Source organism: Aptenodytes patagonicus, chromosome 1, assembly GCF_965638725.1.
Source record: "Aptenodytes patagonicus chromosome 1, bAptPat1.pri.cur, whole genome shotgun sequence".
NCBI lineage: Eukaryota > Metazoa > Chordata > Aves > Sphenisciformes > Spheniscidae > Aptenodytes > Aptenodytes patagonicus.
The window spans coordinates 156,402,115-156,427,130 of record NC_134949.1 but is presented as its reverse complement, the minus strand read 5'-3'; the positions used below and the strand labels follow the sequence as shown (position 1 = coordinate 156,427,130).

The 25,016-nt window shown below is 37.6% G+C and overlaps 1 protein-coding gene across 1 annotated transcript in view; it reads left to right on the top strand.

The window, feature by feature from the left end:
* Nucleotides 1–22,740, top strand: part of TGFBRAP1 (transforming growth factor beta receptor associated protein 1) — a 35,556-nt gene extending 12,816 nt beyond the window's left edge. Inside the window, exons 4-12 of the mRNA XM_076359984.1 lie at nt 691–845; nt 6,536–6,618; nt 12,846–13,187; nt 14,555–14,612; nt 15,956–16,099; nt 17,167–17,313; nt 18,914–19,073; nt 20,691–21,124; nt 21,963–22,740. Coding sequence (XP_076216099.1) covers nt 691–845; nt 6,536–6,618; nt 12,846–13,187; nt 14,555–14,612; nt 15,956–16,099; nt 17,167–17,313; nt 18,914–19,073; nt 20,691–21,124; nt 21,963–22,151 — 1,712 coding nt within the window. The 3' untranslated portion in view covers nt 22,152–22,740. The remainder of the gene's footprint in view (nt 1–690; nt 846–6,535; nt 6,619–12,845; nt 13,188–14,554; nt 14,613–15,955; nt 16,100–17,166; nt 17,314–18,913; nt 19,074–20,690; nt 21,125–21,962) is intronic.
* The last annotated feature ends 2,276 nt before the right edge of the window (nt 22,741–25,016 follow it).

Sequence of the window (25,016 nt, the reverse complement as noted above, 5' to 3'; positions counted from 1 at the left end):
CTTTCAAAGGAGCAATGTTAATTTAATGCTATAATCAATAATTGTGAGCTACAGGTATTTGCCCATGGGCTACTCTAACAAAGTTCTAACATCTTAAAAATTGTTCTTTTGTATTCCTTTCTAAAATATCTGTGTAAGAGGTTTAAAAGGGGATATTTCATAAAGAATTGTTAAACAAAAAATACAAAAATTTCTTTTGACCTATTCTTCAGTTAAGAACTCTTAAGTGTGGAATACATTGCGTTGCTATTGTTTTCCAGGAGAGCTACAAACTCTAGCACTATGAACTGTATGTTACTTGCTACCTTTGATGTACAGCTTACAATTTTCTAATGTAAGCCTGTGGAAATATCTGGCGGTTAAAAGTCCCTGTTGTCTGGAATCTGGGCAATAGTGGTGGCCTTTACTTACAGCTTAGTTCATCATGAGAGATTAAAGCCAGTTTCATTTACTCAGAGTGGAACAAAATCTGCTGTAAATAAATAAATTTACCATTATCTCTGTATTTCTGAGGTGCAATTTACAGATAAACTATACTATCTAGTAAATACGGTAACAACAAAGATGAGTTTTGGAACTTTAACACTGTTTAGGTTCTTGTATCTTAAATAGTAAATCTTAAAGCTTATTTCTGAAATGTGTTTTTTCTGTAGAGAGTGTAAACTGAATATGTCTGTTTGCTCTGTCCAGGAAAGGTGATTGTTGCTACTAATAAGGGTGTGTATATCTTGGTGCCACTACCTTTGGAAAAACAGATTCAGGATCTTCTAGCTAGCCACAGAGTGGAAGAAGCCCTTGTTCTAGCAAAAGGAGCTCGAAGGAATATTCCAAAAGAGAAATTTCAGGTGTGTCCTTCCTTTAATTTTCATGCAAATATAAATTTCACAGTGGGGCCATGTATACCAACGGTTGAGTGGCTAGAGAGGGTGGGGGAGGAATTTACATTGAAGAGAAATGTAATGCCTTTTATAGTTTCAGCCTGAGGAAATAGACATGCTGCTGAATTGGCTTGTGCTTGTAAAGGTTGTGACGTTGGCAGGGTTGAACGCTGCTGTTCTGCTGGGGTTTTGGTGTTGGTTTTTTTTCAAGTGTGTAACTTGAAAAAATTGAAAACAAAACCAAGCCAAAAACCCAGTGATAGAAAACCCACTGCGATGCCTCCTTAGTACTAGGTTCAGTTATTTGCTATTGCTGTTTAAAAAAAGTATGCTTTATTTCAAATCAGAATTTTTAGGTTTTACTTTTTTTTATCGGAGATTCTTACTACATCCTACATTGCACAGTAGTACAACTTCGAAGTTAAGTGATGGAAATCTAAAGCAAATACATCCTACTTCCAAACTCTCATAAGTAGTACTTGTACTGGTGTGTAACTGAATATTTAAGATTTTTGTGTGCCAAAGTATTGTAGTAACTCTTTGATTAGAGTGTTGATTAGAGATTCGTACTAATTTCCTTCTACCTCTGGTTTATATTACAATACATATTCTACTGTATTTGTTCCTATTTGTCATTTAGAGACTGAAACTTGGAAAAAGTAGCATGAAATCTCTACTCACCAAGTAGGTGAATGAATATTTGACTTGGTTTCTTTCCTTTTGTGAAAGCAAAATTTGATCTGTAACCTGCAGAAAATCTGGTTGGTTTGTTTATTTTTTTAATATACTTTGGAGCATTTTGTTGCCATTAAAATAGTATCTGCTGCATTCCTTTCGGTTTGTTTAGGAAGATGTAAAGTTTGGAACATGACTGTGGAAATTACAGAATTGCAGTGGTCCCAAATGGTTAGGTCTGTCAGGATTTTTTTTTTTTTTTTTAAATTTCAAGAGGTTTCTAATTCCTTTAAATTCATTTAAATTTTGGTGAAGGCCCTTGAAAAGCAGTCATTAAATTAAATTTTTATCAGCTTTCATTTTGATCCTTAACTCCTCTGTTGAATGAGCAGCTGGGAGGCTTCTGGGAGTAAAAAGCTTGGCCAGGAAACTGTGTCCATCCTTTTGCTAAGGTACAACTATCTGGAAGTACTTGAAGCTGAAAAGTATTTAGATAAATACAGAGTTCAGCTTCCAGCATGTTTTGCTTTGCATCTTCACTTCCAACTTCTCCTTTGCAATCTATTTAAAGAAGCAAACTAAAATCCTGCTGTGAGGACAGGATGCATGATCTAATCAATGTCTTCTATGTATGATGACCTCTAATTCTCCAATTATTTCTTTCCAGTTTATGTAGATATAGTGTGGGAGATGTCTTTCTGTGTTTTGCCACACAATGAACTGCAATTCATTATCAAAAATACGTGATGTAGAGTCTCATTCCTCCTAAGTTTTCTTGCATTTAGGATTTTTCTGTCTTTAGGATGTTACTTTCTGTTCACACGTATTTTATGTGCACGATGTCTGTTCTCCTGAAATTACTGTTTCCAAGAACATTTTAAGTTCTTTCTAACTTAACATGCTTTTAAGGGCGTTCACTTATTTTGAGTCAATGCTACAGCTGAAAAACAGGAAAAATACTACTTGCATGCAAAATAGCCTGTTCTAGTTCTGGGCTGTATTTGCAAACTGATATTAACCAGCTTAAATTGATGGAGTCTCCCACTGACTTGTATTAAAATGACTCAACTTGGCTTAGTTGTTGAGATGTTAGTCCAATTTTTTGGAGCTTATGTGTAGTTGGAAATGTAACATGTTGAGCTTGCTCTCTAATGTGCCTCTGATACTTAATGCTGTCATTACAGGTTTGTTACAAGCACATCAGACTTTCTTTTACTGTAGTCTCGCATAATAAAAATTTGATGGAGTTCAACCAACTTACATGCCCTACATAGTCTTTTGCAACATTTCTTTGGCATACTTTAACTGATCATATAATCGCTCCTTTCTAACTCCTGTCTAAGAGATATCTTCAGATAATAGATAGATAGATAATAGATATCTTCTAATGGATATCTTTGGATATCTATTTCACAAGCTTTACTGATTCCCGAGTAGCTGGTGCTTTCAAGGCCTTATTTTGCCATTTTATACAAGCAGTGGGAAGGAATGCATGGGTTTGGCATTAAGGCACTTGATCCAGCCACTATAATTTATCCATACAGAAGAGTGATAGTAATTGTCTGGTACATGTAGTATAGTGCCCCCTTTTCCACACGCTACTTTAATTTCTGCAGTTTGCAATGGCTGTTGCCATCTTACGTCTGACTTGAACTCAGTCATAGCATTGCAGGACAGTTCTTGACGACATGGGTTTTTTTCCTACAGTTCAATACTGCATTGTCACTGCGTGCATACACAGGTGCATGCTCTCTCTCTTTATATCAGCATAAATATATATGCTGGTAATGCAGAATGATAGTGAGATTGAAACAGTAAAGTAGTGTACTCTCAGAATTATTTGTACAGCCAATATTTAGTTACTGGAAAGAAGCAGGTCATGCATTAGTAGCTCTAACCTGTTATTTAACCCGTGGTCCCTGCAGACTGCAAATTTCTCTCTGCCATATTCGATGAAAATTCCTTTGTCTTTGAGCATCAAGAATTACTGCCATGTAAAAAACGCTAAGCAAAAGTGTTGCAAGGAGATGGCTTTGCTGGATATCATTTTTGGTAGAAGAATACAAAGGCCTTTCTACCATGCTACCATGAAATGACTGAATACTACTTATTAATTTTTCAGGACAGCTGAAGTTTGCAGAAATCATGGTTGATGGTAGTGAAGACCTTGGTTAGATTGACACACATCTTGCATAGGTATCTCTCTTTTTTCTTTTTTTTTTTCTTCTCATTTCTTTTTAGTTTCAAAAAACATATTAACTGCACCCAAACCTGACCAAAAGCTGAAGTGACTTTCTAGAAAAATTTTTTTTCGCAATCTAGTTGGTAATTCTGACCATTTTAGAAAGGATTTTTCTAGCAGTTGAGAGAATTAAGGCTTCGTTATAGCTATCGCAGCTTCAGCAGTCATCTTCCTGTTTTCTAGCGCTTTTTCAGATATGAATTAATACAAATCTTATTTCATGTTTTTTAGCTAGTTTTTTAATGTGAATTCAGTCAACAACATAGAATTTGCCTAAAGCACTTCAAGTCCTATGGTGGTTCTTCGAAAATGATAGGAGAATAAACAGTGTGTTGAATTTTGAATGGGTGTAACTTAGTACCTTTTTAAAAGCTGCCTATTGCTGTGTTCTGGCAAACAGGTCTGGAAGAACTCAAGATGTTTTTACTGTCATAAACAAAAGTTAACTGTATGTGGTTGGCATATAGGTCTAGTCCATTTTTAAAAACCTGTGAGAAAGAGAGAATATTGAATTTTCCACAGACAGTCTGGTCTGTTGCTTCCGTAATCTTTACCACAGGATATCTTAATGTCCAGTGTTTATCTTGTAGGCTAAAAATCAACCTGGATACTCCCTATTCCATCACTGCATCTTTAAAAAGTTGGGAAAGCATCTGTTTGTAGGCATTCTACAGCTTTTTTATTGCATGGCTTTAAGGGACAAGTGAAGATATGTCAACATTTAAATGAAAGTGCATACCACTTAAACAGTTCAAATTTAAAACTGATTCCTTGGGCCTATACTTACACTATCAAAGAGCTCTTTTCAACTTCTAGTTGAAAAGATTGCTGTACAGACTAAACTTTACAACTAAATCAGTATTTTCAGTGTCTTAGATCAATTCAAACTTAATTCCAATATCCTAATTCACTGAATATGTAAATATTAGTGGTCACTCCATTGCAAAAATTGAAAACAGACTTAAAAAAAAACCAAAAAACAACCTATTTCTGATACTAGTTAGCAGGGTGAGAAATGTTTGTACTTCAACCCTCCCTGGAAAGTCTGAGGCCAGATTCTGAAGTTTTTCTGGTGCCACAAGATGCAGATAGTTGCAGATTGAAATCCTTTACCGGCATCCTTAAGAGTGTGACCAGACAGGCATTCATCAGTTCACAGATTACCATTTATTAATGTAATAACACAGTCGTAAATCCAAAATATTTTGGTATTTTGTGAAGTAATCACCTGAGGTAGTTTTACTTTATTACTGTAATTAAATTCCCTTTGAGCTTTAGTTAACTGTAATTTGAATTAGTACACTTGGATGTAAAGCATAGTAACATTAGTTAATATAAAGATGTCATGAAGTATTGTTCATTTATTTTTATATTGTTACGTTTGTCTGAAAAGGTGTGCCAGATAGCACTTCCCTGTTTCCCCTTCTCTCCCCCACACTGGGGAGGCCAGAAAAGTCCCACAGCCTTACAGATCAATAGGTTTTAATGGCTTGCTAATGATCAAGATTAAGTATTTCCTTAAAATAATCCATTCGTAAAGCCTGCACAGACTAAATGGACTTAAGCCAAGCTTTTCTCTTGGTAAATCCACAATCTTTAATCAAGGTGAAAAATCACCAATTAGAATATCAGTCTACCCTACTTGAGGCCTGACACTCTTTAGCAATTCCTGCCTGGAATACATTGCTAATGTGCTGCAGTTTCTCTGGGTATTTTCATTGAAAATGGGAGTCTGTTATTAATAACAGCATTCACGTGCATGTGGCTGTAGCTGGGTATGTTTGCAAAATACCAGTGTTGTCACAAGCAGTGGATGCTTTGCAGAGCACGGTTTAGGTTCCTCGCTTTCAGTAATTCTCTTTTGCTGTGGGAAATATTCTGGATGTGAAGGTTTCATTTAGTCTTGCGGTAACTAATTGGCTGTTCAGGTTAGATAAATGCCTAGCATTTAAAGTAGTTTTGTGTTCTTTTTCTAGTGAACTTCTTGTAAACTTTTTTGTCTAGGTATGACCTTTACAGTAAAACTTCATAACACGTAGCTTTTCGTATGGTTTACTTATGCTCCTCTTTTTCACCATATTTTTATGTACATTGCATAACGTACTGCATACTGGATAAGTTGAACTGCTTTGGAAGTATTTTTATTTAAAAATAAAAATAATAAAAAACCCAAAACAAAAAAACCAAACTGGCAGAAAGTCAGAAATATGGTCCTCAGCTGGGGATAAGACTGAGAATCACCAGCAAGGTTGCTGCAGAAGTGAGGTGAGACGGGGAGAAAGTTGGCTGTGTGCGGTCAAGTGGGACCACCCTTGAGTATAAATCTTTTTTTGTGCTTGCTGATTCATGGGGAACTAAAAGGATGACCATTGGTTTTTACGTCTGCAAATACCGCGAGCAAAAACTTGAGGCAAGTCAGACTGATGTTGGATAAGTCATTATTTGAATAACAAAACTTAAACTTGCTATTTGTTGACTTTGCTTTTAGTAAGTACTTGTGAACAGTGTTGTGTTCACATACTTTTGTCTAAGATACTGAGTCTGGGCAGCAGATTCAATATATTCAGGTACAGACAATTTAAAATGTAGAGGATCAAGGCTTTATTTTGCATGTAACTTGACTGGTTGAAGATCATATGTTCAGTGTTTTTGGCAGGTAGTTATTGCAGTAGTGACAAGCACTATGTAACTAACTCCTTATAAATATAATAAACCTTCTTTCCCCCCTTCTCTTTCGTAGGTAATGTACAAACGAATCCTGCAGCAAGCAGGTTTTATACAGTTTGCACAGCTTCAGTTCCTTGAAGCAAAAGAACTCTTCAGGTAATTGTGTGACAAGAAATTTATTAATTTATCTTCTTTAAATAAGGAGTTAGTGTTCTTGGTTTTAAAAACTTAATCACTTGAATGTTTTTTGATGCGGATGTGAATTCACCCTGATAAAATGGTTTTGTTGGGGGTAAAAACAGAGTAACATTGAAACAACTTTATAACTGAAGAGTTAATGCAACTGATTTTTTTGGTATACTAACATACAATAGCATTAAGGCTGTAATCCTGTAATCTGAGTGTTGTATATCTGGAGATTTTTTTACTTTATGCCCATGAAGGTCAACGCTTTATTATTGAGCCTGTGATTTACAGCATGAACATTGCCTGGTTCTTCTTTTTTTTTTTTTTTTTAAATGAAAAAAAAAAACCCAAACCTTAACAAAAAGTTACATTTTAAATGTTAGTTACAATTTAACTATTATTGACACAGTTGCACTGATTTTTTTGAGGATGCTGATACTGAATTTGTTTTAACACTTGTTCTGCTAGGCCTTTTCCGGAAGACAGATTATTTGTTCTTGAAGTCTGTACTAACCTTCCCAATTTTGCTGTTTCAGCAGTCACTTGTTTAGAAATTGACCTTGGTACTCCACTTTCATTCAAAAAATGCTGCTCGTTATCTTTATTTTACATGATAATTTCATTTCTGCTAGCCATGCCTCATTCTGTGATGGGGCACTGTCCAGAGTTAGTGTAATCCATGCTGACCACATAAAATAACTCTCCTTGTTATCTGCTGAAATTCACTTTAAATCAGTTTAGGGTCTATGGAATAGGATTAAGGTTAGACAATTTGCTGTATATTGTAAGTATGTACAGTATAGGAAACAAGTCATCCTTGGGTTTATGGAAATGTATCAAGGAAAGTAAAGCTTTGAGGAATGTTACTACTGATGAGGGACTTCACCATTTTGCCTCCTGCTCACCAGGATAATGGGAGACACTGGGCTTGAATGGGCAGTGTACACTGAGTGAAGATTAGGGAATGACAGGAAAGGCCTGAACAGCATTTAGTGGCAATTTGTTTTGGCCACAACCACTTTCTGTATCAACTTGTAATTTTTGGCATTAGTGAGCAACTTGCAATCTTCCTCCTCCCTGTAATCTTCCAAACACTAGACTGAATCGCTCCTGTGTTGTGTATCTGAAGTAGAAGTACAAGCTGTACATAGTTAGGAATCCTTTACAACATTCCCACAAAGCCCTTCCGTGTGGCTTTCCAATGGACTTTTTTTCAGTTTTTTCAGTGTGGCCAGCTTTGGTAAAATAGCTTGTTGAGGTTGTACTGGTTATAAAGTGTCTTCGTTGTCTAGGTGTGGTTAGGTAGCCAGGCTTGTGTAGCTCTGCAGCTGACTTGACTGTGGCTGACACTTCAACTTTTTTCTATCACTTTATTCCACCCTGCCTGGCAATAATTCCATGTGGGGTCTGAACTGGGGACCCTGCCTTACTGGTAGTGGCCCAAGGATCTTTTAAAAGCAGTGAAAAGGAGGAAATGTATTCTGCGGGGGAGCTCCAGCACCTTGTGGAAGGACCCAAGATCAGTTATGCAGCCTCCATCCAACTAGCAGTCCATCTGACAAATGAGCTTTAATGAACAGGATTGTGGGAGCTCCGCTATAGAAATAAACATGCTTCATGAGAAAACGTGCTGTCCAGGCATGAATTTTGGAGCTGAGTTGGCATCCCAGGGTGTTCCCTTCCTCCAAAAGTTGCAACTCCAAAGCAGAACAACTGTTCATGAATTGCTGAAGTCTGCTGGGGTGAGAAAGCAAAGTTAAGTTTTCTGTGCTTTTCTTCTGGACAGCCATACATAAGCTATTCAGAGTATTTTGGTGACTCTGAAAAACTCATTATGGAATTCAGGTTCCCTGATTTTCAGCCCTGGTGAACACACCCAGTTCAAGTAATACCTGGTTATGCCCTGATACACACTCAAACAATCTTGTTCATTTTAGACTTACTGATGCCCAGAGGAAAAATGGGAAAGATAATGGCAGTCTATGCAAACACTTCCTCGTGTCCCCATGTCAACACATGGGGTTGCTTTGCAGGTGTTTCAAGCTGGTGTTAGTCAGAAATAACTTCAGTCTTAAAATGCCAAAGGGAAACTTGGTACCTATCTGAGAAAAGATGGATTTAGCAGTGAAACAGAGTGGCAGCAGTACCTCCAAGAACTTGGTGTGATGTGGACCTACTTCTGGCCACATATGGAGTGAGATTGTCTCACTCCTCAGAAAATACCTGTCAGTTACAGGCTAGCAGGGGAAATTATTATATTGGTCTAAAGGTCTCGTTTTCCTGCATCAATAATCCTTCTTGGATAACCTTGTCAAGATACACTTATATCTTATGCTTAACTTCATAGTTCTTAAATACTGAAACTTTTAAGAGGAATACTTTCCTGCTAAGTTCCTTTTGGTTATGCTGATACTTCTGAATACTGAAGAAGGTGGACAAAAAGGAAGGAAGTGGTAGCTTTATTGAAACTCAAATAGTTCAACAAACGGAGGAGAACTTTCTTCAGCTGGATCCATTAAACTTAAACTGAGTGAGCTGTCACAGTGGGGCAGCTTTCGTCTGACAAATTCTGTTATAAGCTATAGCAGAATTGTGATTGTGTTACATAGTTGTGATTTATATAATATATTTTTGCTATTTCATATTGCTATCATTGGAGGCTCGCATGCAGTTAGACCAAACAGATGTTTAGCAAGCTGTTTGCTGAATTCTAGATGTCTTGCTGAGATGTTGGTAGCTGTCACAGTGAAACCATTTCTCTCCTGTTTCTCTTTCTCTGTTTGGTTATGTCCTTTCACTGGTTAGATGTTGCTTACAATCTGACTCACCAGATACTGGAACTTTTCTAAACTTTGTTGCTCTTTTTAACAAATCAAAATGTTAACAAATCACAGTGTTGTCTCACCTAGGAAAGGCTATAGAGAGACTTACAGCTAAAGTCTCTCCTACTTAGGAAAGGTTAAAAAATTACTGGTACTTTATACCTGGAGACATAAGAAGTAGGACTCAGTGTGAGATTTGCATCTTAAATGTGATTCAAAAATATAAGCTTCTATTACAGCCAGTGGGATCTAGGCAAACAGCTAAATCATGTAGGCTTCTTTGACATCTCTGATATCTGTAAATTTAAGGGTCTGAATTTAGACCTAAGTTTCCTGAAAACTTGTAGATTCTGCCCATTGCATTGTTAGTATATATGAAGCCCAGAAAGACCTAATGCAGAATTACTCAAAGGGAAGTTGCCTCATAACATTGACAGCGTGATTTGCCTTAATAGCCTGTTTTCTACTTTGTGATAAGTTGCTAGCTATATTTTGCTAAACCTGAGATGCTAGAAGCTGAAGACTCAAATGTGTTTTTCAAGAGAGATGAGGTCCTTTGTAGCTGTTCCTAAACTGTTTCCTCCAAATGTGGTGGAAAGAGCCACAAGACATCCACAGATCCCAGGAGCCATAAGCCTTGAGGTTAATGTTAACCATTCATGCAGGTGGGGTCATTGTTTAGTATTTGGTATTTTTCTGAAGAAGCTTGTTCTGAATGATACTGTGCTTTTAAGGAGGCTGCTTGATTGCTGATTACCATTGCTGTGGGGAGAGCAAAACTGTACAATGTGAGCTTGAGTCAGACCTGCTGAGACAACCACTGGTGATTCACAGCCCAGGGTTTGAGTTAGCCTGAGTTGGAAGCTGGTTTTGATTCTCCTTTTGGAAACAGATGGTCGTTAAGGCCAGAATCTGTGAAGTTCAGTGGTGAAGTAGCTGACTACTTCCTCATCCGGGAAAAGTTGGATGGTAAGATGAAAGGATGCAGAAGCTACTGTAGAAGTTGGAAAATGTTTTAAAACTTATTAAAAGTGGCATGTTAAATATAGCATTTTTAACTTCTTCATCTGTCTCCATGGTCATAGTCTCCATCTCAAGTTTAGGCCATCTCCCAATACTTGACATCATAGCCAGCTAGGGAACCAATGTTTATACTTGAATTTCTGTGGATTTGTCAAGACTCCTTGCTTCTGCACTAATTTTGAGTAGCCTGTTGATGTTATTCAAGTTGTGGGTTAGCTTTTGTTCTAAAACAAAGCAGTGAAGAACCTTGGAGGGGGAAAAAAAAAATCCCTCATTTCTTTAAATAGGGTTAATTTGCTAGCGTAATACATCTCATGCAATACATTTTATCTGGCGGTCCTCAGACCTTAAACTTTTGTGAGTAGTTGGACTAGTGAAAGCTGCAGTTAGATTATTGTAACAAGTTCGTACTTGAAAGCCCAAATGCTCTTTGAACCGTCAGGTCACACCACTGACAGAACTTCTTGGTTATTCTGTCTCTTAAAAAAAAAGTCCTCATCTACTTGTGAATTCCATCATAATGTAGATCTAAGAATTTTAAAACCAAAGATCAAGTCTGAAAAGAGGGATTAAAAGGAAATTTCAACTGAAGAAACCTGCAAAGTAGACATGAACACTTTCCTCTTGGTTAGAGGCTGGCCTTTCTAGTGTAGAGGTGTTTTTTGGGCAGTAGGAGCTCTGTGTACGAATCAGAAAAACTTGCTATTCAAACCTCTTCTCACAGGAGGGCTTCCCATGTTCAAATTTTCCTCTGTTGTGGTCCTCTATTGTTTGTGTTGCTGTTCCCATGCTTTGCAGTCACTAAGTTCTGGAACAGGATACTTGCTGCTTTTAAATTTGCTGTTGCTGCTGTCTCCCAGAATTTCATTCTTCTGGTATAGATTTTTGTAGCCAAAGGACAGTATTTACTTTTTTAAAGGTTCTAAATAGGTGTTGCCATGGTGATGCTTCCTACTAGTTCATATTTCCTGGGTGGTTTTGGAACTGTCTCTGGCAAGAAGTGAACAACTCAGGGCATGCCCCACTGCTTTAGTTACTTTACAACAGTAGGGAAGGGATGAGCCTGCTTGTGAGGATCTTTCACACTTTATTGCTTGCAGAAATCTACTGCTTCATCTACGTCCATGGTTATAACTGGTTTCTTTTTGGAATTCTTTCCAATCAGGGTTGTGAAGGGAAAGTCTTTTTGAAGTTGCTGATCACCGGATAGATAAAAACTATTTTTTAAAAGTTTGATTTGCAACAAAATAGTAACTAACCAGGGTTTGTTTTAGAAAATGAACTGTCAGTTCATTTTGATTTTTTTTCAGCAACGGTATCTCCTGCATTTCAGGAATGCTCATCTTTAAAGATGAATTCTGAATAATGACTTTGTCAGTGAAATAAAATATAAATCCTGATTTCTTGCCGTTCTTCTAAGGCAAGGCCTGGGAGGAGGAGTCATTCTAGCTGTGAAAATTGGGGAGTTGTTTGCCATGAGTGAAAAAACTTCTTGTTTTATTCTTCTGTCACAACATGCATTCTTCAAATGCTTGAGGAATTTCTTCAGTCTAGGCCGAAAGCAAAATGCTTTCTGTAGCGTATCTATGTTACAACTTGCTCCTGGATTAAGTATAGATGCCCTTCACATGCGAAGTGGGAAAGCCACTCCGTAGTATCTGACATGGATGGTACACCGAAGACCTATGCCTGTGCAGTAGACTGCTGCTTATTGGTTAGACAGATGCATAATCAGTATCCACGGTTCATTTTCAGAACCTCCTTAAGAAGTGAGCTGAAGGAGGAATCTGGTGCATTTCAGTGTTGGGGAAAATGTTTTAATAATCCAAACACGTGTTCTGAAAGCTTGAGTTTTCTGCAGGAAGTTGCTGTTTTCTACAGAATTACACTTGCACTGTCTTTGTGGCTTGCCTGAAAGGGTTCACTCTCTCCATTTTTTTTTTTTGCCTCCATCAGAAGACTAGCTCCCATAATGTATGGATGAAGTCTAGGACAGTCCTAGGAACTGCACTAAGGCTATTCAGCTGATTTTTGTATATGCCACAGAACAGCTGTGGGATCTCAAAAGCAAAAGGCTGGCCAGTCTCCCAATTCTCAGAGCTTTCAATGTCTAGAGGAGGAAAAAGAATGATAAACAAGTTTGGATAGAAATAGCAAAAAAAAAAAAAAATCCAAACTTCTTCTGAATGTATTTTCTCCAGCATAGAAGGCAATAACTTTCAGAAACCGACAACCTGTTAGTGTCCTGACTCTAAGCATGTGTGTGCACACATTCCCAGTATGTTATTTTTTTGTGCCTATGTATACTTTTTCTTTCTTTTTGCTTCATCTAGTTTGACACTGTAATTGCAGAAGCGGCCAGCTTGATGTCCGGGAGCTGATCTCTCTCTACCCCTTCCTGTTGCCTACTTCCTCTTCATTTATACGGTCTCATCCCCCTCTGCATGAGTACGCGGACCTAAACCAGCTGACCCAAGGGGACCAGGAGAAGATGACAAAATGCAAACGATTCCTCATGAGTTACTTGAATGAAGTCCGCAGCACTGAGGTTGCAAATGGCTACAAGGAAGATATTGACACAGCTTTACTCAAGCTATATGCAGAGGCAAATCATGAAAGCCTGCTGGATCTGCTAGTTTCGGAGAACTTTTGTCTTTTAACAGATAGTGCTGCCTGGCTGGAAAAACACAAAAAGTAAGTGGACTTTTTGAGTATTGCACCTTTGAGACCAGAGGGAAAATTGTCTTAAATGCTATTGGCTTCTAGAGCAATGTGTTCAAATCCTTGTAGTTTCTGTGCTTTCAGGTCCAAAAGACAACTTGGCCTGACTTTTCAGTATTTAAAAATGTTGGTGAAAAGGTATTAGTTGACAGTCTGAGGTAAAGGAAATGCGTTCTGTCTTACGTTGGTAAATAGAGTTCTCCCTGAAAGCTTCTGCGTCCAACACAAAAAATAAAGGATTGGTACAAATTTGGAGGGGTGAGGGGGGGGAAGTGTTTTGTTTACCCTTGTGACAATGCAATAGTTGAATGGAGGCAGTAGTAGTACTCAAGACAGAATGAAAAGATGCCTTAAAGCATGGCAGTACCTTAGGTAGAAGCTATTAACTAGCTAGTGGCTTTAAAATTGTAGTTGCTTATTCAGGGAAAGAGATCTTACTTCTGAATTGTATACTTTCTGTGCTCCCACTGGTTCACCAAAAGGAGGTTGCTTAAGATGACTGCAAATGACTTCAAATTGGAAATGCCAGCAGGTGGAGAATTGACTGTCATTAAGCAGGAAACACTAGGTAGTAAATATGTAAAATACAAACTCCAGTCATAGGTAGTGTCTCTGTCTTGGATTTAATTTCTTTAATCTTTAAACTGTGCGGTGCAGTAGTAGCAACTACAGTGGTGAGGAGGAGTCTTTAATTGTGGTTAGATTTAGGGTGGTTTCATTTATTTCAGGTGTTTTGTTAAATCCTCTTGGTAAGTATGGTTTGCATGGCAAACTCTCGCAAATGTAAATGGTAGAACATCATTCCATGAGAACAGCCGTTACAGAACTTTAGCTGTGTTTTTATTACAGTACACAAAAAAACCCTGTAACGGCACTGTACAAAGCTCTTCCTTGCCTGACTTGATTTCATGCTGCAGTAAAGAAAAAAATGTTTCTGATAATAAAACAGAGTTTTGAGTAAAAGCATCATAAAAATTTGATTTAGTGACACCTGATTAACTATTGGAGGGATATTTATTATTTGGAGCTGGGTGTTAAGTCTGTATATAAAATTCAAATAACGGCATGGGAATCATCTCTAATTTGACACATACTTTGTTTAAGTTGGAGCTAGTAACTAGAAACTGCCTTAGAGATAGGAGAGACACAGACATATTTCTAGGACAGAACTTTTCTCCTTTGATTCTGAAAAAGAGCCTACAGATACTTGTTCAAGTGTAGACATGGCCGTGTACATGTCACTGTAAGCAATTATTTGTTATATTCTGTGCTAATCAAACCATAATGAAATTGGTAGGAAAGATCTGGCGATTTTAATATTATTTTCTCTTTCTATACAGGTATTTTGCCCTTGGTCTCCTGTATCACTACAACGGTCAGGATGCTGCAGCACTTCAGGTTAGAATAAAGCTTTTAGCGTCATCTGTAAACCATTCCAAAATACCAGTTTACCTCTGAGAATAAAAATCTGAGATGCTAATTTATCTGTTTGAAAAGTAGTGATGTGTATATATGAGAGAAACTTATGCTAAGACTGCCTTGAATAAATTAATATGCTAGATATGAAAAACCTGAAGAGCTTACTGAAGATGACAGCTACTTAAGATATTTAGATGCTTGTATGCTATTTTTTAAGCAAAACTGTGCATACCAGAACATATGTTTGTACTCTTAAAAGATGATTATTTTAGCACTTCTGTCCACGAGATCACTTAAAAAAGGTGTTTGAGAGACTTCAGGAACATACCCTGTGCTGATTAGTCTGTATACACACAGAAAAGCAATATTGTAATCTCATGGCAGACACTGACAGCAACTGAGAGTTTATTTCCTTATCTGATGATGGACAGTGAACACATTCTGCAAGATCTGTGGGTTTCAGCTGCGTTAGTAATCCCTTTGGGGACCTCCCTTCTGATGTCACTAGGGCTAGCAGCGGTCCATAGACTGCAGACTAAATAATTTTGTTATTCCTGTCTGCAAAACTTCATCTAGAAAAATTAATATGTTCTTGATCAATAAATAAAATGTATGTCTCAGACCATATCCAATACCTTAAGTAGTTTGCCTTACTGTGTGGCTTTTTGAGTATGTTAATCCCAGTAACACTGTCAAATGTGTTTGTCAGTTATGTAAATAGTAATTTCCTGAGCAGAAAACCAGTAAGGATAGCAAAAACAATATGTACCTTTGTCATGCGCAAGACATTTTTCTTTGTTGCAAGGAACAAGGTTTATTGCTAAACTGGTCTGCTAGATGTGGCACCTTTTAATTCCAATTATAATGTGTATAAAAATAATCTCACATGGTACTTGAAGTTCTTCAGTTCAAAATGAAAGAAGACCAAAATCAGCTTTTCTTCTAAATTGTTTGTATCATTTGCTTTTAGTCTTGCATGCACAGAACACATGAAAAGTATACCATGCATTGGAGAAAAGGACTTATCAAAAGCTTTCTTTGTGATTATTGTACCTCCTCCTGAAGTATTCGGCCAATCACTCTCAGAAGGAGAACCCACATGATACAGGGTCTGAATTAGTTGAATATGGCAGGTGCAAGAAAAGCCTGTGATGGAGGGGGACGCATAAATTTAGTGACCAGTGAGGTCCCTTGCAATTGATCTTCCTAGGAGCTCTTTCTAATTCTACAAATACCAATAGCTAATACTAAGTGTTGTAGTAGCTCACCTAAATTTTGAGTACATGTTTGAAGCACTTAATCTGTGTGTGTTTTTGTTGCAGTTATGGGTGAAAATAGTTGATGGAGACATTCAAGATTCTACACGTTCAGATCTCTATGAATATATAGTAGACTTCCTTACATTCTGCTCAGACCAAGATCTAGTGTGGAAATACTCTGCATGGGTTTTACAAAAAAATGAAGAGGTTTGTGATTGGTGTACTTTTCACAGGACATCATAAGTAGAAAGTATTCCCCTGCAGTGGTGTTTGAGTGTTCATTAACGTTGTTCCATCTTGATAGCTAATTGGATCATTTTTGCAGAATATTTAATGCCAGTTAAATAGTGATCAACAGAAGAAAACTTCCAGGTTTCTCAATTCTTCTAAGTCCCTCTGTTAACAAGTGCTAGTGATAATTGCCTCTTTTTCTTCTGAAAACAAAGTTTAGGTCATCCTGTACAATGAAAGGTACAGCATGTCTTCTGTTTTTCTTCATATTAAGCAAAATAATTTTCAGATCTTAAAAAAAAAAAAAAAAAAAAAATAAAAAAAATCACCTAACAGGTTAACTGTTGCTGCTGTTTCTTTTTTAAAAGGATTCCAGGGATGGGTGATATCTGCGTACACTAGGATGTAGCATAAATAGCCTTCATTCAAGACAAAACGTCATTGCTACAAGAATTAACTTAATGCACCAAAATTAGAAAAATAATTTTGTAACATCCATTAGCGTGCTGTGCTGTTAAGTGGGATGCTTGATGCTGTATCAGACAGTCTGTGCTGTTGGAACTTGTCACTGCCTAATTTAAATTAATTTAAAGCTCTGCTATTACATGCAATGACAGATTTCTAAACTTTTGTTTTGGTCATTATAGAAGTCTCTTGCTCTGTGTGTATCATCACATTTTATAAGGCTGTAAACATTCTGGTCTCTAACTTACACTTTCTTGCTGCAAAGGCTGAAGTCTCTTGTTCTGCTGTTACGCAGATCTGTTCAATACTTTTTGTGGCTGGTGGAGGTTGTGCCCAACACAAGGTTTATAGGCTGGATAATGTATAGACTACAAATTGAGGTAATGGAGGTAGGAGTGAGTGAGATCACAGTAAGCACTGAGTAGTGTAATCTTGGTGGTGTTGAGCGGGGTTTTGTGTTGTTTATCTTCCTGAATAATGTACTAACTAATCTGATAGTGCTATTAAATAAGTATTTAAAATAAAAAGATAATAAAATGGTTGCCACTGAGTTCTCAAATGCTATTAACTCTTTCTAGGTTGGCGTACAGATTTTCACTAAAAGGCCTTTGGAAGAACAGGAGAAAAACAACATTAATCCAGATGATATCATCAGTTGCCTTAACAAATATCCTAAAGCACACATTAAATATCTAGAACATCTAGTATTGGAAAGAAAAATAGAGGTGAGTCCTACAAGAATACTAAAAGTAGGCATAGGATTCAGCATGCAGACTATGATGAACAACTCTGAAAAAAGCCAGCCTAGAAGAAACAAGCATAATTTGAAAGCTTTCAGATGTACTCAGAGTAGGGAAGGAGTGGTTTTAAGATTAAAGTAGAAGATGAGGAGCAGATATCGGCATTATTTTTAACTTTTCAAGTTTTGTGATGGCAAGACAGTTGCTTACCTCCCCTCAGAGGTTCGGGGGGGGGGTTACATCTGATTATTGCATACTTTTCTGTTTCACCGATGAGGCTCAAACCTCCACCTGGTAAGATCATAGAAAAATGGTTGAGCAACTGCTAATCCTCTTGCACTGTGGCAGCAATATACTAAAATTGCTAATTCAGTGTTTTATAAGTAGGTGTGTTTTAGTTTGTCCTTCTGGAGCGATTTGAGCAATTAATGAAAGAATTCAAGCATGCACCTCTCACTGTAGAATTCCAAACCACTCTGCATGTTGAATGTCCAAAAAATGTGTTCACAAGTCATAAGTGACAGTGTATTCTACCTTTGGGTTTTTAAGCACAATACAGAAGCAGCCAAACATTATGGTACTCGGATACAAGACGTTTTAAGCACAGGAGAAGTTACTTTAACCTGCAAATAAAGCAAGGAAATGAACATTGAAAGAACTCGGCAGAACTGATGACCAGTTCACTATTTTACATTCTTCAAATACACGTGCTAGATCAATGGTTTCCCTCTGTCACTATTGCAAATACGTCAAGGTGTGTGACACCATGACGGATGAATGTACTAGTTTCTAATGTCATGAATGTTTTCAAACAAACTTTTTGAGTTAAACATAGTGCCTTGTAGAATATTTGTAACAAAAATAATTTATAGTTAAATCTACTCTACCTGCTAGTAAAGGCTGGTTTATAAATTGATTTGGTCTTTAGAAAGTACTAGATTATTGTGAATGCTTTAGTGAGAATGTTTCGAACAGTCAAATCATCAGCTTGTTTTGCTGAATATTGGGTAGTGGATAACACAAAAAGCACTGTGCCTTCAGAGTGCTTGTCTACCTCTGGTGGCTTTCTCAAACTTTATTGCAGAAATAGAAAAGGTCAAAGAACATACCTGAATATGAGGAAGAAGTAATTAGATCAAAATTACTCATTTGACAAGGGAAACAAAAGGGGAAGACACAGTGGACATCGTACTTGTACTCCACTGGAGAGAGATCTGCTTTACTGCATTGACTTTCATTAGGTGAACTTCTGAAAGGAAATAATTTTTGCACAAGAAAAGCTATTTATAGAGTTTGTTTATTTAAGATGAAGAGGGGTTTAGGAATAAGACGTTTCATATCTACATTTTAGAAATATTTGTATTAATGAAATAGAGAATCCCATACTATAGGTACAGTGTATTTTGTGAAGCTGGTATGAATAAGTTGTCTATCTGCATAAACAAAAGACTTTCTGATTAATTCAAATTAAATAAATGAATTAAAACACACTTCTATGTAATTATGTAAATATTCATCACTGTTATTGGTGGGGAGAAGGGGTTGTCTTTGTTAACTGAGCTAACATTGTTCTTTTCATCTGTAGAAAGAAAAGTACCATACTCATCTAGCTGTCTTGTACTTGGAGGCAATACTTCAGCTAAAATCTGTGACCACAGATAATTGTACGGAAACAACTGAACTGCTGTTTAAACTACGCAGTCTTCTTCAGAAATCTGATCTTTATAGAATTCGCTTTATTTTGGGTAAGATGCATGTTGTCTATTATAAATGCTATATGTCAGTTCCAGCAGGAAACAAAATAAAGTCCTCATAAGGTTAGAAAACTAAAAGATCGGAGGTTTCTAGGTGTATTTAGTCGATAGGCTCATCATCTGTATTTCTAACAGTCACAAGTTAATTGAGAAAGCGTATCTGTTAGTGTTGTCTTTGATCTCCCATAGCTCGTGAGGTACAATGATATGTTTATCACTGCACCAAAGACAGAATACCATAACTAGCTAGAAAAAATATCTTCATACAATAACCTTCTTAATTTATAGTCAGGTTTTTTTAGTGATGAGCATGTAAGTTGTGACAATCTTTTGCAAATGGAAGACTTACAAGTTTGTTTGTTAAGCAGTCTGTTTCTCAGTGAACTGAAGTGAAGCTTTGAGGAATCTGATTACCAAGCACTTGTTTGTTGCCCATAACCCACTCTCATCCCGAAAGCTGGGTTTAGCTGGGAAAGCTAAACAAAAATATGAGCATCTTTTTGAGTGAAAAGTGCAACTTATGTCTTACTGTTGGTATAAGGCAAGCAACAGTTGAGCTAAATTTTTTCCTCGGCCAAGCTTACAATGGCTAATTTTTAATGTTCCAGTGGATGAAAGGGAAATGACTTGTTATTGTACTGAAAGATGTGAAATGTTTTTTGGAAATTTGGTGGAAAAATCCAGTGGATGTGGAAATAAAAATAGCTGAGTAGCAACTAAAATATTTTACCCACATTTGATGTCCCCTTGCCTTTCCAGTCAGCAAAACATTATATGACAGATAATCTACAAGTATAACACAGCCATTGAAACTCTTGCTTTTTTTCATCTTTTAATTTTTAACCAAATTTTTAAGGGCAAGAGTTACAAGATGGATTATTGTCTTGAAATCCATGTTCTCCAAAACACAGGATTTCTTACATGCCAATTCTTATCTTACATGAAGGTGAGATCAATGCATGCTAGTGTGTTCCTCCCTGATAACCAAAATATTTTCGGGAGAAAAACATCGTATTTCCATACCTTTTACAGAGGCCTATGCTGAATCTTTATCACCTTTACAATAAGCAGAGGATTTTCTACTTTATCTTGAAATGCCAGATGAACTTGCCATTCCCCCTGCCTATTGCTGACACTTTAAGCTGTCAGACTGGATTAAGGGTTTGTAGTGTCCTTTTCTTAAAGGGAATACTATTTGATATTTATTGTCTTTTATGGACTCTATTCTGTAATTTTCTATAATAATGGGAGAAGCGGACGTTAAGAATATTGTGGCTTCATCTCACAGTTCATCATACATGGTAGGAGCGTGCACAGAAATGTGCAAGACTGACATGCTAGAATTTAAAAGATGTCAGTGACACTGGTTTTGTCACCTGTCATTTAGTAGTTTCTTTTTCCCGTCTTTTGTGGTGCTCTTCTGTTAGAGATGTGTTTCCATGCATATAGGCATTCTTGTACTTATAAACATCTGTCCTCTTTATAGCTGCCAGCACCCCTGCAAAAATAGCAGTAGTTGAGTACTGTGGGCTTGTTTGCGTTGACTCTGGGAGAGGGAGTAGTCATCTTCTCCACTGAGCAAATACCGCCTTGTTTCTCATTTAACAGACAAAATCCATGGCACAGACCTTCATATGGAAAGTGCAATTTTATATGGAAAACTAGAAGACCATGAGAAGGCTTTGCATATCCTTGTCCACAAGTTAAAGGATTTCCGTGCTGCTGAAGAATACTGTATATGGAACTCTGAGAACAGAGACATGCAGTACAGACGGAGGCTTTTTCATATGCTGCTGTCAGTGTACCTAAATCCAGGCACTTCGGATTGTGCACTAGTCATGGCTGCTGTGGATCTCTTGAATAACCACGCTGCTGAATTTGATGCGGCTCTAGTCTTGCAGCTGGTGCCTGACAGCTGGTCAGTGCAGCTCCTCTCCCCATTCCTGGCTGGAGCAGTGAGGCAAAGCATTCATACAAAAAGAATGACTCAGATTGCACTTGGGTTAGCACAAGCTGAAAACTTAATCTACAAACACGAGAAGGTAGGTTGTTGTTTGGGGTTTTTTTTTTAAGTAGAGGCACTTTGAAGCTTTACAGTTAAGTCCTTTGGCATTTAATAATCAGAAGTAGTTTGAAGAATTAGGACAAAGTTGTCTTCATGTCCTTGGCAATTTTACTTGCTGCATTTTTTTGCCATGACTCCTAGATTCAAACTTAATTTTATGCTTTCTCTGTAAAACAAAACGGACAGTGGGGACCTTGAAATAGGAACAACTTTGGTGAACTTCCGGGCTGAATGAAAGTGAATCTGGGATTTACAGATTAACGAAGTTCTTGCAGAAACTTTAACAAATGTGAGTTAGCGTTTCTTCACTAGGATTGAGACCTGTCAGAGTTTGCAAAAAAGTTTACCCAGCACTTAGTATTACTTGAAGCTTGTTAGTAGCTTTTGTTAGTGGTAAATTCACTTGTGAAGCTTTCTTCTATTCCTAGCTAGAGCTGTGTTGCTTAAAGCTCCCAGCAGATTCTTAAATCTGTTTAGTTCTAGCGACGGTATATCCAGCAGAATCTGTCTGGAATGAAAATGCATCAGTGCTCAGTTTGCTGTGGAGTTTAGGAAGTTGCATGGGGTTTTCAGTTGCATTAAATGTGTGAGTGCTTTTCTTTATTAAACAAAGAAGGAAAAAAAGCAGTACTTAAGAGGAAGCATGAAAATGTATGAGTACGAATGTGGAAATTGAATTCAAGTTCAAGCTGTCTCTTCCTACTATCTCTATCATTGACCAGGTTTGTCCATTTGGTACAGTTGAAGTTATATGCCTCGTCATTTCCCTTCCTTTCTTGCTAGATTCATGTTTGGATTTTTTCCCCTCTCTTTAGGTTAAACAAAAAGGAACCCCAATTCTTCTTTCGGACAAAAAGGTCTGTCAGGTGTGCCAAAATCCCTTCTGCGAGCCTGTATTTGTAAGATACCCAAATGGGGGTATGGTCCACACACACTGTGCTGCAAACAGACTCCTGAATTCAAACGGGACTCATCACTCTTCCAGCTCCAGCAATCAGACTTGAAATACGTTCCCGTCCCACGGGTTCTCATGACTTATACCCCATTGAAAGCGGGCTGGAAAAAAGAACAAAGTGCAGCTACTTTAGGTATAAATCAAGATGAACAGCTATTCTTTGGGCTAATGGAAAGACTTCCAGTAAATATGAAATATCGCCACTTATCTTTTTGATTTCTAATGAATGTAGATAGCAAAGAAAATTCACTACCAGAAATGGAGAGGTGCAAATATAGGCTCTTCTGTATATAGTAATAAACAGTTAAAGAAAATGAGCCTTTCCTTCACAGTAGGGATGAATGTTATGGAGACAAAGCAAATACTTATTTTAAGAAATGTCACTTTGCACTGAATGTGGTGTTGATAAATTTGTAGAGGTGGAGATGGCATCTATTGGAGTTGGAATTCTTGGAACATTATGTGACAAGACTGGCATCATGCAGCTTACTATCAAGACAAAAATGTGCGTTGGTTATAATGTTTGCTGCAGCATGTCCTCTTTTGGGCTGGATTCTCTTCCCCAGGATCACATTGTGAACTTGATTTTTTTGCTCTACAAACTGTTGGCTTTTGATGCACTTTTTAGTACTTCCCCCCCCCCCCCCCCCCCCTCCTCTGCTATATAGAATTTAAAGGTAAGCACTGGTCCATTAGGTTTCTACTCCTACAGTTACTGTAATAAACTGAGTGGAAACGGATAGCCTCAGTCACACAGCTGTGCTTGGAAGAAAAAAAAAAAAAAGCAAAGTCAGATAGTCTGGTCAGACTGTAGTCACTTTTATATGGGGGACGAGACCTTAACTTTAATATTGATTTATTTATTAATATGCAAATATACTGTACATACAGCTGAATAAATTGATCTTATATCATTCTAGAGTTTCTTTGGAGGATAAAGATGTAGCTGATACATAAGTGTACAGGTTATGGGCTAAATGTTTGCTATGACATAACTTAGGCAGATAGGAACTCCACAAGAACAGGTTTTAGTACTTGCGGATGACTGTGCAATCAAAATCACGGAAGGAAGGTATAATTGGGAAGAAAACTACAAAGGTGCACTACAGGCGTACTGGATTTGTTATAATCTACAAAACATTCTGTAAACTAAGGTTTTTCAAACAACAGTGAAAACCCTTTGCTTAACTGCCCTGATAAGTATTCACATTGCTATTTAACCATTTTAAAGCAATCAGTTTAAAAGAAGCAGGTTCCCACAAGAGATGTTAAAAAATGATGACATTAAATAAAAGTATTTCAAAGTCAAAGCATTTCTTCTAATTCTGTAAAGCTCTAATAAATACCAAGCTTACTGACCAGCATGCAATTGAGTTAGTACGGCTGCTCACTGTTTCAGTGTTCCAAATCAGAGTGGAGACTTTCAGCAAAATAGGGTACCTGCGCAGTATCTTCTAGATGCAGTCTCGGCAGAGGTCTCCTGTTACCAAAAGGCTGGCTTACGAAACAGCCTCGTAAGCGTAGTGCTGCCTCCAGGAAGGGGCAACCAGACTACATCCAGGGGAAAAAAATAGCCATTTCTTTGTCTTTGATGCAAAAGACCTTTGGATCTTTCTCTTTCCTGGGTTTGAAATTAGAAAAGTATAGCTGTTGTGTTGGGTTTTAAAAAACAAATAAAATCCAAGTGAGGAATTTTGTAGCGCTTTCTACTGACACGTAAGCCACGTTTAGTGAAAGGCACCTTCAAAAAAGACAAACGTGGGCATTTCTGACTTAATTCTGGCACGAGTGATTCTCCTGTGTTGCACTGGTATGAGCAGATTCTTCTATATCTTGTATTCATGGTTTTCAAACATTGTGTGTACAACTGGCAACGATGACATAGCCAAATTTGTAGTCCCCTGTCCTGAAAATACTTGCTGATAGAGAGGAAGTGATTTTACAAGGATCTGATAAGCCTTTTGCCTACAGTGGCATGCGATTCATAAGAAATACTTTCTTTTGCTGCAAACGTCCTCAGTATGCTTTGTTCCTATCTAACAAGGAGGTACTAAAACAAATAGCACTCTCCATGATAAACACTAATTCTAGCCACTAGGTAGTGATGAACTTAGTCTTGTCGACTAGTGTTGCAGTGGAATAGAGATGATATCATTCCAGACCACGAGAAAGTTCTTAATTGTTATTGCATGAAAAGGTATGGCTGTAAGAGATTAAACAATTCTTCATTAATACGAGATATTTTTCAGACTCGTACTTTGGCTAAAATGCAGCAGTAACAGTAATTGTACATACAGAACAAATACAGAAGCCAGAGTAATGCGAGGTAGCATATTTGCAGTCATAGGTGACCAAAAGGGTGATGAATATCTAAGTTGGGGGATCTAATTCTTTTGGCCCCCCAGAAATGTGGACTGGAAAAAATACTGACGTTTGAGTCATACATTGTTACCTGTTTCGTTGTTAAATTTTATACTGGAACTCATTTGGATGAATTCATATGGAAGTCCCACGGTAACAAAACGAAAAAGCAAAAAAAACCAAGGTGAGGCTGAGGCAGAGCAAGGGCTCAGCAGGGAGGTGGCAGGTGGAGGGTGCTCTTCCAGTGTGCCTACAGCGCTTGAGCAATTGGGGTAACGCTCGACCGGAGGAGATGACAGCCTACGTCAGAGCGGTGCGTGGTATTCGGTTCTGTATCACCAGGAAACTTAGGAAAGGTCTGCATTCAAATTCCCCTAGGCAGGACAACTGCAACACCCCTTGGGTAAGAGAACTTCACATTGGAGAACCCGAGTCTGTTCCTCCTTTTATTTTGGCACTGTCGGTTTGCTCATTCTTGTTTTGCGTACCTGAAGTCCGGGGACAGCATTGCTACTGTGGTAAGTTCTTCGGGTATGGCTGCGGCAGGAAGGAG